This window comes from Bufo bufo, chromosome 10 (assembly GCF_905171765.1).
Source record: "Bufo bufo chromosome 10, aBufBuf1.1, whole genome shotgun sequence".
Lineage (NCBI taxonomy): Eukaryota > Metazoa > Chordata > Amphibia > Anura > Bufonidae > Bufo > Bufo bufo.
In genome coordinates, this window is record NC_053398.1 from 131321911 (window position 1) to 131336189 (window position 14279).

The 14279-nt window shown below is 44.3% G+C and overlaps 1 protein-coding gene across 4 annotated transcripts in view; it reads right to left on the reverse strand.

Annotated features, from left to right (window-relative positions):
- PHKB (phosphorylase kinase regulatory subunit beta) overlaps positions 1-14279 on the reverse strand; it is a 130399-nt gene that overhangs the window by 40721 nt on the left and 75399 nt on the right. For all 4 annotated transcript variants that reach the window (XM_040410496.1, XM_040410494.1, XM_040410497.1 and 1 more), the window contains 5 exons: positions 10864-10927; positions 6668-6763; positions 5223-5420; positions 4132-4189; positions 1721-1798 (listed from right to left, as the gene is read on the reverse strand). In XM_040410496.1, coding sequence (XP_040266430.1) covers positions 1721-1798; positions 4132-4189; positions 5223-5420; positions 6668-6763; positions 10864-10927 — 494 coding nt within the window. The remainder of the gene's footprint in view (positions 1-1720; positions 1799-4131; positions 4190-5222; positions 5421-6667; positions 6764-10863; positions 10928-14279) is intronic.

The window sequence follows — 14279 nt, forward strand, 5'->3', positions numbered from 1 at the left end:
ATTCACTGTGATAGATGAAGGGTTAATGTGTGCTAGAGCGGTATAGTACATGAAAAGAGATCCTCCGGGCAGAACGTACAATGCCAGAGGGGGAGATTTCATTTTTTATTCACTCATAATGCCATGTTTATAATCGGCTGCCGCCAGCGACCGTGGAAAACGACGTATCTGGTTCGATTGCGCCATAGATGGAATGGGCTGGACAAGTGACCTCTACAACACCTCCTGGCACAGTGCACGAGGCTGTGACGTTGCCATCCAGGGAATGAATCGTGAGCCGCACTGGCCCGGCTCACATGTATAGTCCTGGTCTCCGATGGCTGACACTGTGCCAGGGCACCGCTCGTCTCCGCTGTAGATAATGGAGCGAATGCTGTGTTCTCAGAGAGGTGCCAGGGAGCGCCCTCTTGTTAATGCCATTCACAGATGCCTGAAAGATGATGCCTCGGCTCTTTCATGCCGCCCGCACCTCTTCTATCTGTAATCGCCTCAATCTGAGCCATTTATTCTAACAAAAGACGCAAAAAAAAGAATAATCGGAACATTTCAGTCTCAGATTCTGTAATGTTCACAGCCATAGAACAAAACCGGCAGAAGGACGTGTGGGTCCAGTGCAAGAGACGAAGCTGCGCAGCAGTGCCACTGTGACCGCGGGCGTGCATATTATATAGCTATCTATATAATCACTGACTGTACACATTTGGGTCCGGATCCGATCTGCATTTTTTGGGGGTCGGATGCGGACCTATTTACTTCAATGGGGCCACAAAAGATGCGGAAAGCACAGCCATCCGTGTTCTCTGCATACGTATGTCCGTCCCACGGCGCCACAAAGAATAGAAAATGCCCTATTCGTGTCCATTTTACAGACAAGGATAGGACAGTTCTATAGACGGCAGGACGTTCCGTTCCGAAAAATGTGGAATAGACCGCCGTTATCCGTGTTTAACAGATCGCAAATACAGCAACGGCCATGTGCATGAGCCATAACACTGTGAACGCTTTGCTTTATTTGTCTTGAGTTTCTACGTTTTCTTCTCTGTTCACCTCCAAAGCTGCAACATTATTTTTTAGATTTTTCCCCTATGAAGCGAGCTGGGCTGACAGAGATCCGTTATGGAGGGATGAAGCTGAACTGCTGTCCTTTTTCTAGGGCAACCATCAAAAATATAATAAGCAGCTTTGGATGTGAATGGAGAAAAGAACCAAGATTTGACAATTTAAAGGGTAATTCTGACGGCAGTGACATCAGTGAGGGTTTATGAGCAGGGAGCTCCACCAGGTCCCTAGACTCCAAACATACCCCCTTTAAGGCTCCATTCACACGTCCGTGGTGTGTTGCGGACCCGCAAATTGCGGATCCGCAACACACCCGCCCGGCACCCCTATAGAAATGCCTTTTCTTGTCCGCAAGCTGCGGACAAGAATAGGACATGTTCTATCTTTTGCGGAGCTGCGGACCTGAAGATCGGGGCCGCGCTCCGCAAATGCGGATGTGGACAGCACACTGTGTGCTGTCCGCATCCATTCCGTCCCCATAGAAAATGAATGGGTCCGCACCCGTTCCGCAAAATTGCGGAACGGATGTGGACCCATTTGCGGACGTGTGAATGGAGCCTGATACTACTTGGAGATTTCCTCCCTAGAGAATCTTGGATGTAAGACGCAGTAACCACAGTCTGACCTCCATATGGCACTTACATAGACTGAAGTCACCTACCGTCAAATGCAACGAAAAGCAGCGGCTCCAGGAGAGATTCAAACTCCTTCACTTGTTTTGCGTTTCCTCTGAAGACTCCTGAAATCAGAAGAAATCAGTCATCAGACTCCGAGACATAAGAAGTCAGCTACATCCTCCTTCACGCCCTGAGGTGACCGGGTGACAGAGCATCTCCTCCATGGGAGCCAATATGGCCGACAACGATAACAGTCAGCGGCATCCTGTCCCAGCACTTTTACCCCTCCTCTGGACACAGCTGCGGGCTTGTTACAATGTATCTTTTTCTTGTAACAAGCCATGAACTTGTGTTAGCTGGATAAACCCATTTCTATTCCCTGACTGCAAGCAGAGATCTCTGGTGAAAAACTGAAACAGATGCTGAACAATTAAAGGGGTTTTCTCGATTTTAATCAATAATCTATCCCCTAGGTTCAATGCACCAGAAGCAGGGTCAGCCACGTAGACTGTGTAGTGGCGGTGCCTGGTTACAGCAGCTCAGTCCCATACAAGTGAATGAAGAAAGCGCAGAGCCGCTGCAACGTGTACAGTGCTGTAACCACCTCCCATGCTCTGCAATCAGCTGGTCTATGGGTGTACCAGGAGTCAGACCACCACCGAAGTCCTAAGGACACACCATCAATATAAATGTCCAGAAACCTCCTTTAAAGGGGTTCTCCGGGATTTTGGTATTGATGGCCTGTCCGCGGATTGGCAAGACACCAACCCCTGGCACCCCCACTAATCTGCTGGATGAAGAGGCTGTGGGGCCCCGTGAGTGCTGCGGCCTCTTCCATCAGTCATATGGTCTGGGCGCCTCTCTATCTTATTCATGTGAGGGGGGCTGAGCCGCTATCTAACGGCCGGCGCTGTGCTTGGTAAGCGGTGAGGAGGCCAAGGTGCTCACCAGAGCAGATTGCAGAGGGTGCCGGGAGTCAAACCCTCACCGATCTCATACTGAGCATAGGCCATAAGTATGAACATCTCGGAAACCCCTTTAAGCGTGTGCAGGAATACACCCATCTTCCCTCCCGCCATGTTTGCTGCTCCATTCTTATGGGACATTTAAAGCGCAGCAGATGCAGAGAACACGCGTGTGATACAATCTGTGTGAGAAGCGTGTGCCGAGCATATGGTAACCTCATCATGTTTATTCATTTTTATTATTTTTAGTTAATGATTTCAGCTCAACTAAACCTGGCAACAGATGTAACCACGAGCGGCGAGATCTGTGGCGCTAAACGACTCTGTCCGCTTTTGTCAACTTACGGGGGGGGGGGGGGAATTAAATGAAGCTCAGTTATTAGAGAATGAAAAGTTACAGCATCCTGCAATACTCTGTGTGCATCAGTTCCTAGCATTTTGCAATATCTCTGCTTGCTGGCGGGAAACAGTTATCATTTACTTCCAGAAGTCTAAAATCTATCTTGGCCAGGTGAAGTGCACACAGGTGCAGGGCTCGTTCTTATACTGACCTGAGTTCCTGTGTGTCAATCGCATGACCAGGCACAGCAAGCAGAGATCTTGAACACCTGTTTATTATATGATGAATAACCCTTCACACACTCCGCTCTGCTGCATTTACCACTATCCTATACTGGGCCATTAATCTGAAAGTATTAATGAGATGTTTGTGAAGGTGCGTGGAGCAGGATGTGGGTGTTTTTTGGGGGAGGGGGGGTGGCGTCGGGGATGCTTTTTACACATTCACTTCAGGGTGAGACAGATGGAGCGGGATATTATGGTCTCCTAATCAATCACTCTCTGCTGTAACTAAATGAAGACCTGCAAACAAGCTCAACCAGCAAGCTCCCCGCAGGGACCGCCGGCTTCATGCTGGTTAATTTTTCCCGAGAAGCGAGAGACGTTGGGGGTCATGAACCCCAGACACCCTGACCCTTTCACACAGGTACCATACTGGTGCTGCTTATCGGCCGTACCCACAACTGACCTTAAAATCCATTTAAAATGAGTAGACTGTGATCCCCTATTCACAACCCTCAGAAATTACTGAATGGTTTGCTTTGGAGGAACCGACATGTGCATATGTTCCATTGACTTCTATAGGAACTGTGTAATATTTTATTTCCCCTGTGGGGGCACTGCAGGAGAACTGGTGACAACAACTCCACCCACACCATTCTCATAGAGGACGAAGAAAAGAGCCATCAGGTAAAACAGGAATGTCGGAGGGAGGGGGTTGGAAGGTTTCAGAAAGCTCCATCAAAAGATGATGCCAAGATGGAGTTCCCCTTTAAATTCTGAGTGTTTACTATATTAAATAATATAGATAATAATTGCTACAATTGATCAGATGTGAATACAGAATTTGGATCTTATTTAATTACAATCCGACCGTACTGCCCCTCGGATGGAGGGGGTCAGGGATGAAGGACTAATATATGTAGACTTACCATCGATGATCATGTAGACGAAGAACACCGGAAATTCGCACTCAATGCCATCAAACAGCTAGAAATAAAGGAGAATAAGTAAGGACGGGGCAGCGGAGACCGATGTAGCTCAATGTGCTAGTAAATAGAGCACGGGTGGCCAACCTGAGGCTGTCCAGCGGTTGCAAAACTACAACTCCCAGCATGCCCAGACTGCCTACAGCTATCAGCCTACAGCAGGGCATGGTGGTAGTTGTAGTTTTTCAACAGCTGGAGAGCCGCAGGTTGGCCATCCCTGAAATAGAGCATTGTGATTGTAATATCCATTGAATGGCGTGTATGGGAGACGGCCGCCGCCATCACCCGCCTTCCTGTGTAAACTTGTAGCTAGCTGTGAAATTAAGCAGCGCAATGAAGGACTGGTCCCTTCACCCCATAAACGTCTCTGTGGATTTTAATTGTTAGAATTTTTTTTTAAAGAAAATCCTGTGCTGAAAAGGCACAGTCACAGGAAAAGCGGAGCAACACAGACCCATTCATGTGAATGCGCTGCAATACCACACATGGCCTGTGGACACGGGTGGCACTGTTTTGTTCTTTAAAGGAGGTACAGTAGTCATGTGGAGGGTTTTACTTCTACTGCAAATTAACAAAATGTTTGTAAAACCCTTCTCTTTACTGACCCTGCACTGATTTTTAGTGATGTGATGTTTTCTACTCCAGTCCCACCTAAAGCTGCATTCAAAACTGCTGCATTTCCAGAATGAAGTGCATTGTGGGAGCAAAAATTACAATATGAACTGTTTGGCGATACACTAAAGAAAAACCCGGTTTACAATAGCAAACAGCAGAATATTGAAAGCAGCTCTGGATGGGAATGGAGAATAAGTCAAGGAAAGATGGGATTACCCTGTAAACGAATTTTCTACTTAAATAGTCTGAGGGTGCACATCAGGCAAGAAGTACTCTCATCATGGAGGTCCATGACCCCTATCCTCAGCTGGCACTTGGACCAATGTGGGCCAGACATGGGCACACCACAGAGATCAATGATTTCACTGTCCTCGATGGCTCCCCCTACCTGTGGAGCAGGGCACAGTCACTTCTGATACCTTGATCTCAGCGGGCTTGTAGTAGCGACGGTTTTCATCTTCCAGGGATGTCCGGTAACCGTCCCTAAGAAAACGCTTAAATCCATATTTTCCTTTCAGCTTGCGAACAATCTTGTCCATGGCCTGATGAAATAAGGCGTCATCGTCCACAGCGAACGCTGGGTAACTGATGCAGGTGAGGAGGGCGGCGTCCGTGTTCTGAGGAGGAAAAGGAGAATGTGCTCCTATTAGGACATATGGCGCCACCATTACAGCAGCTTCCGCTCTGGAGGACTTGGCTCCACTATGTTTTACACAATCATCTGAAAGAGCGCTGTGTAATACCACATGTCGCCTGCAGCGGCCACTAGAGATGAGCTGGCGGACCTGTGGCTGGTGCTCATTTATAGAGGGGGTGGCCCAGGTGGCACAGCCCTTTAACCAGCCAACATAAAACTGCTGTACCGTTTAGGTTCTATTCATAATCTTATAATAAAACCTTCACAAAACTTTCCCATTGCTTTCAAGATCTCTGCATGTTGTCAGTGAATCTTCACATAACTAATATGTTTCATAGACGAGGGTCAGCTGCAACTGTATCGAAATCCTCTGCGAGCTCCAATCAGCAGCAGCACAAATGTCCCTCCTATCACTATATAGGTTGTTACAGTGTATCAGTGCAGGTAAAATGTATCAATCAGGCTGTTTAACTTACTGAGGACTGTCCAGACTCAATACAATTGTAACAAACTCTCAGCTGTGATAACTACAGGTTTTTGCCTCCGGATTAGGAACTATTCATTTCAATGGGTCCGCAAAAAAACAGAAGTTACTTTGTGTGCATTCCGTTTCCGTATGTCTGTTCCACAAAAGAATATCATGTCCGCATTACGGACAGGGATAGGACTGCTTAATTGTTCAATTAGGGGCCAGCTGTTCCGTTCCGCAAAATATGGAATGCATACGGACGTCATCTGTATTTTTGCGGACAGCAAAATACATATGGTCGCGTGCATGAGCCCCGAGGAGGCATTCACAAGACCATATCGGTTTTACGGTCCGTGTGCATCCGGCGCTTTTCATGGTTCCCACGCCTATTCTTGTCTGCAAAACGGACAAGAGTAGGACAGTCTATAATTTGCGGCTCGGTCAGCACATGGATGAAATCAGTCTGCTGTCCGCATTTTTTTTTGGTCCAGTGGGAACGAATGGGTCCTCAAATGATCTGTGAAAAATGCAACTCAGACCGAAAATACGGTAGTGTGAATGCCTTAAAATGAGAATAATCCTATTCCCGGACAGCAAGCAGAGATCTTGAAACTGGTGAAGAATTGAAACCCAAAGTCTATTAGAAAATGTCATGATATGTTAATTGTGCTTTATTCGCTGGAAAACGTCTGTAACCAGGACGACCTTTACATGATGAGCGTATTACTTTCCCGTCTCGTCCAATCAGAGGCACTTACATGAGAGCGCGACTCTCTGGGCAGCAGGGAGCACAGCGTCTGTCTGTTCCGGTTATGCGCGTCCAGATCCACAAATATGACGGACCAGGAGCAGCCCTGCAGACACGAGAAAACAGCAATCAATGGAAGAGGCGGCTCGAGCACAAGTCAATTAGTAAATGTCGGCAGCGGTCGCTTCCAGTCACCGTTGGGATCAATACGAAGATTCAGTTCATTCCTGCTGACAAATTAAACATGTTAACGCGAAAGTTACGGGCAAAGGTTCCTGCCAAGTGGAGAGGTCACACAGCAGCAGATTGCGGAGGGTGCGGAGCGGAGAAGAGACTTGGTACTGATACATTGTTTCAGTTTAATGATACATCATACAGGCGAGTCTCAATAAATTAGAATATCATTGAAAAGTTAATTTCAGTAATTCATTTCAAAAAGTGAAAGTCACATATTCTACAGATTCATTACACAGAGGGATTTATTTCAAGTGTTTATTTCTTTTAATGATGATGATTATGGCCTACAGCTAATGAAAACCCAAAAGTCAGGATCTCAGAAAGTTAAAATGTTGTGAAAAAGTTCAATATTGTCAACTCTGTGTGTCACACAGTAATCAGCACAAAAGACCTGCAAAGGTTTACTAAGCCTTTAAAATGGCCCCTCAGTCTGGTTCAGTAGGCTACACAATCATGGGGAAGACTGCTGACCCAACAGTTGTCCAGAAGACAGTCAATGTTACCTCCCACAAGGAGGGCAAGCCACAAAAGACCCTACAATGCAGAAGAGCTGAAGGCCGCTATGAAAGCAACCAGGGCTTCCATGACGCCTCAGCAGTGCCACAGGCTGATCACCTCCATGCCACATTAATGCAGTAATTCATGCAGCCCTGGCCATGTATTCAGTGCATATACTGGACATACCGTATTTTTCGTCCTATAAAGAAAAGAAAAAGCCAATGTTCAGATGGTACACTCGTTCATGCTGATTCTGTGATGAAGGGGTTATATCCAGGTCCAGCTCTGAACCCTGACAACCCCTTTAATCAACACAAAAACATTTTAAAAAAACTCACCTCTCCTGTTCCGAAAACTGCCACTCCTGAGTGCCAGTGCTCCTCCTGGTCTTCCTGCCATGCTGTGCTCTGACTTTGTACAGCGTGAGGTCACAGTCCTCAAGGTTGTGCACAGGTCCCAGCTCAGCATGCAGCACCTGCAGGAGAAGACCAGGGAGCGGCGAGTACAGAGCCAGTACAGGGAGTGCTGCATTCACCGCTCCCTACTTTTCAGAAGTCCAACATTTCTGTATTAAAAATTATTATTATTTTTTTATTGGTCTTATATAATACTCTAATTTTCTGAGATACCAGTCGGAACCAAAACAGAGTTTGGATCCAAGTTTTAAAATGTTTTTTCAGTTTAAAAATCAAATACCAAAGTTGTTCACTGAAGTCTCGCGAAACTTCAGGAATAACTTACTTCGCCTCATTGGAGGCCATACATTTTAATGCCGTACGCAGATGGATCTCCGTACAGTATTAAACCGCAGTTTTGAGCGGATCTAGTATGTGAAGCTCGCTTCCTTCATCGCTAGTCATCATTAGCTGTAAGCCATAATCATCAACATTAAAAGAAATAAACGCTCTGTGTGTATTGAATCTGTAGAATATACAAGTTTTGCTTTTTAAATTGAATTACTAAAATAAAATACATTTTTCAATGAAATTCTGATTTATTGAGATGCATCTGTATACTGGAGTCAGAGAGATGCAGGTGTGATCTAAACAAATCAAGATGGCGGTGCAGGACGTATCGGGATCCATAGTGGGAGACAGCTGCCATCCCGGCCGATTATCTCTGCCCCTCCCTTCAGGAGCTAGAACAGGGGTAGGCAACCTCCGGGACTCCAGCTGTTGTGAAACTACAACTCCCAGCATGCATACTTGCTCTGCTTTTCTAAGAACTCTCATAGAAATGAATGGAGCATGCTGGGGATTGTAGTTTTACAACAGCTGGAGTGCTGAAGGTCGCTGACCCCTGAGCTAGAATTCACACACTGCCTGTAACATGCTGCTGCACATGGCACGGCCTCCTGCTTCTCCTGTGCAATACAACTGCAACTTCAGCTTAAATGATCTACAGAAGCTCTCAAAAGATGTGATCTAGTCACTTATAACGCGGCAAGGTTAAGAGGAGCTGGGAGTAATATTCTGCTGGAGCAGCCATTTTCCATAGGTTCTAATCTGGCCTAGATTTACAGCTAGATTTGTCTAAATCGCAAGATTAGTTCATTGCAAGACATCTGCTGTCGTGTTGTGTGCATCTCATGGACCTGGTGCCCGCGGTTTTCCATACTAGTGCCCTGCTGCCATGAACTGTCCACAGTTTACAACCCCTTTAATACTGTAGCAGCAAAGGGTTAATCGGCAGATTGGACTGAGTGCATGCCATCTATAGATTACACCATACATTCCCCTACTACCTTCATCCACACTTATCCCAGATCTGCCACTAAGCCGCTTGTAGAGGAGGTGGCGGCTGTGATCTCCTGGCAGATCCGCTAATCCAGCACTGCAGGGGGCTTCTGGACTATAGGATGATGGCGGTGATTATAGTCCCTGTGGTGGTGGGGAGTTTGGAAGAAAAACCGTAAATGTCTGATAAGTGCAGGTCCCACCTCTGGGACCCACGCCTATTTCCCAATCAGGTAATGGAGAGGAGGCTGCACGCGCGCCATGAGCTGCTCCTAGAGGGGCCCTGTTCTTGAGATGGGAGCGGGTCCCAGAGGTGGAAGCCGTAACTATCAGACATCGATATGCCATACATTTGCGGATGGGATTACCTCATTGTACATTTTGTTACATGGTCTGATTATTTGATATTGAGTAAAAAAAATTACAATATTGTGTATTTTTTTGCTTTTTTTATCCATCTCCACCATCATGTGACCGTTTTATAAAGGGGGGGGGGGGGGGGGGGAATAATACAGCCACAGGCCGCCACCCCACGTAGCAGAATATCAGCATCTTACACAAATGCATGGCGGGAGGAGCGGAGTCCATCAAAACTGAACAGATGAAGGAGGACTTTGTATTTTTTGCAGATTCTAAGGAAGCAATTGTGGCACAATCGGCAGTCTCCCCTCGTGAGAGCGCGCTGCGCTGAATGTAATGCGCCGGGCTGGTTTCAAAGCTTAAATTTGAATCCCTATGTTAGAACTGCCGTCTCCTGCAGATGGACTTCAAAGGGCCAGTGTTTGAATGCGGTTCCTGGGACTGCTGGGACCATCCAAAACCTCAGGAATAAATCCACACTGCGCCGTATAGGGCCGCGCCGGCTCAGCTTCATCTCGGAAATCAAAGAGCCTTGCAGGTTTCCTAATTGAAGCAAATGCTGCTCTACCTGCGCGCGGAGGAGAACATGAAATGGGCTGGAAAAATAAACCGCCACCAGGAGGGCGCACAGGATCATTAAAACCGTATTATAAGGAAGAGGCAAGCAACAGCGATGCATCTATAAGCTGCACGAGCCTATGACCCGGGCACCACAAGGCTCACAGCAGCACAGAACATTTAGTTTTTTAGCGCTGTGCTTTCTGGGGGCCGCAAATTACCACGTGTTCAAAGCAGCACAGAGTATTTTTTCAGAGATCAGCGCATCTCGTTTAGAAGCTAGACATGGATTGTTGGTATATCGTCCAGATCTGAGGAGGTAGACAGAGACCTACGAGATGTCAAAGGGCCCTCAGCAGCACAGAGTATTTCAGGAGTGGCGTATGCCAATCTTGTGGGAGGCAGTGATTTATCCAGTTATGTGATGATGACAGAGTGAGAATATAAGGAGGTGGGAGGTCACAGGCCCAGATCTTGATCCAGCAGCACAGAGAATTTAAGGAGAGGTATGCACTGATGGATCAACATTTTAAAATTAAGGCCAATTCTTTGCATAGTTAACCCCCCCCCCCCCCCCACTGGCTCCCCTACTTCTACTGCTCTGCCACCGTATGTCAGTCTTCACTGCAACCCTAGCATTCTGTTCATAAACCCCAAAAGTTAGGATAAACAGAGCTAAATTTCCCAAAGGACCAGGGGAGCGTTCTGGTGCACGGAGGACAGAGAATCTGTGTCTGCAGACTATAGATAAGGCCGGGGTCATCTGCTGCCCATAGGATCGGTCAGAGGAATAGGACGAGTACACGTATAAAGTTACCTGATTTCCAAAGAGGTTGAATCCATCGATGGCTTCTAGAGCGGCTTTAGCCAATCCGACCGAGCTGCGAAGAACAGAGAGCACGTTAATAGAGAAGGGTAAAGCTGGCAGGAGGGGAGAGCGGTCAATACGGGTCACTCAGGCAGAAATGTATAATCCACCAAGAAACACCACCGCGGCTAAGGGGACTCTTATTAATAGGAAATTACAGCAAGCGGTCAATAGTCACTTCACCCCGCGGCAACCGCCGAGAGATCAATGTGCGCACCGCATGGAATATCAGAGACCAAACAGAGGAGCGGGCAAAGTGCTATTACCTGATCATGCCCGGGTTATACCAGCTGTACATACAGGATTATATGCCAGAAGATACCCAGGTTATACCAGCATGCTCCATATCACTATATACAAGAAGATGTATAACTTATACCAGCTGTACATATATAATTATATACAGGAGATGCCCAGGTTATACCAGCATGATCCATATCACTATATACAAGAAGATGTATAACTTATACCAGCTGTACATATATAATTATATACAGGAGATGCCCAGGTTATACCAGCATGATCCATATCACTATATACAAGAAGATGTATAACTTATACCAGCTGTACATATATAATTATATACAGGAGATACCCAGGTTATACCAGCATGGTCCATATCTCTATATACAAGAAGATGTATAACGTATACCAGCTGTACATATATAATTATATAGAGGAGATGCCCAGGTTATACCAGCATGCTCCATATCACTATATACAAGAAGATGTATAACTTATACCAGCTGTACATATATAATTATATACAGGAGATGCCCAGGTTATACCAGCATGCTCCATATCTCTATATACAAGAAGATGTATAACTTATACCAGCTGTACATATATAATTATACACAGGAGATGCCCAGGTTATACCAGCATGCTCCATATCACTATATACAAGAAGATGTATAACTTATACCAGCTGTACATATATAATTATACACAGGAGATGCCCAGGTTATACCAGCATGCTCCATATCACTATATACAAGAAGATGTATAACTTATACCAGCTGTACATATATAATTATATACAGGAGATGCCCAGGTTATACCAGCATGCTCCATATCACTATATACAGGAAGATGTATAACTTATACCAGCTGTACATATATAATTATATACAGGAGATGCCCAGGTTATACCAGCATGCTCCATATCACTATATACAGGAAGATGTATAACTTATACCAGCTGTACATATATAATTATATACAGGAGATGCCCAGGTTATACCAGCATGCTCCATATCACTATATACAAGAAGATGTATAACTTATACCAGCTGTACCTATATATTATATACAGGAGATACCCAGGTTATACCAGCATGGTCCATATCTCTATATACAAGAAGATGTATAACGTATACCAGCTGTACATATATAATTATATAGAGGAGATGCCCAGGTTATACCAGCATGCTCCATATCACTATATACAAGAAGATGTATAACTTATACCAGCTGTACATATATAATTATATACAGGAGATGCCCAGGTTATACCAGCATGGTCCATATCACTGTATACAAGAAGATGTATAACTTATACCAGCTGTACATATATAATTATATATAGGAGATGCCCAGGTTATACCAGCATGGTCCATATCACTATATACAAGAAGATGTATAACCTATACCAGCTGTACATATATAATTATATACAGGAGATGCCCAGGTTATACCAGCATGCTCCATATCACTATATACAGGAAGATGTATAACTTATACCAGCTGTACATATATAATTATATACAGGCGATGCCCAGGTTATACCAGCATGGTCCATATCACTATATACAAGAAGATGTATAACTTATACCAGCTGTACATATATAATTATATACAGGAGATACCCAGGTTATACCAGCATGGTCCATATCACTATATACAAGAAGATGTATAACTTATACCAGCTGTACATATATAATTATATACAGGAGATACCCAGGTTATACCAGCATGCTCCATATCACTATATACAAGAAGATGTATAACTTATACCAGCTGTACATATATAATAATATACAGGAGATACCCAGGTTATACCAGCTGTACATATATAATTATATACAGGCGATGCCCAGGTTATACCAGCATGTTGCATATCACTATATGCAAGAAGATGTATAACGTATACCAGCTGTACATATATAATTATATAGAGGAGATGCCCAGGTTATACCAGCATGCTCCATATCACTATATACAAGAAGATGTATAACTTATACCAGCTGTACATATATAATTATATACAGGAGATGCCCAGGTTATACCAGCATGGTCCATATCACTGTATACAAGAAGATGTATAACTTATACCAGCTGTACATATATAATTATATATAGGAGATGCCCAGGTTATACCAGCATGGTCCATATCTCTATATACAAGAAGATGTATAACTTATACCAGCTGTACATATATAATTATACACAGGAGATGCCCAGGTTATACCAGCATGCTCCATATCACTATATACAAGAAGATGTATAACTTATACCAGCTGTACATATATAATTATACACAGGAGATGCCCAGGTTATACCAGCATGCTCCATATCACTATATACAAGAAGATGTATAACTTATACCAGCTGTACATATATAATTATATACAGGAGATGCCCAGGTTATACCAGCATGCTCCATATCACTATATACAGGAAGATGTATAACTTATACCAGCTGTACATATATAATTATATACAGGAGATGCCCAGGTTATACCAGCATGCTCCATATCACTATATACAAGAAGATGTATACCTTACACCAGCTGTACATATATAATTATATACAGGAGATGCCCAGGTTATACCAGCATGCTCCATATCACTATATACAGGAAGATGTATAACTTATACCAGCTGTACATATATAATTATATACAGGAGATGCCCAGGTTATACCAGCATGCTCCATATCACTATATACAAGAAGATGTATAACTTATACCAGCTGTACCTATATATTATATACAGGAGATACCCAGGTTATACCAGCATGGTCCATATCTCTATATACAAGAAGATGTATAACGTATACCAGCTGTACATATATAATTATATAGAGGAGATGCCCAGGTTATACCAGCATGCTCCATATCACTATATACAAGAAGATGTATAACTTATACCAGCTGTACATATATAATTATATACAGGAGATGCCCAGGTTATACCAGCATGGTCCATATCACTGTATACAAGAAGATGTATAACTTATACCAGCTGTACATATATAATTATATATAGGAGATGCCCAGGTTATACCAGCATGGTCCATATCACTATATACAAGAAGATGTATAACTTATACCAGCTGTACATATATAATAATATACAGGAGA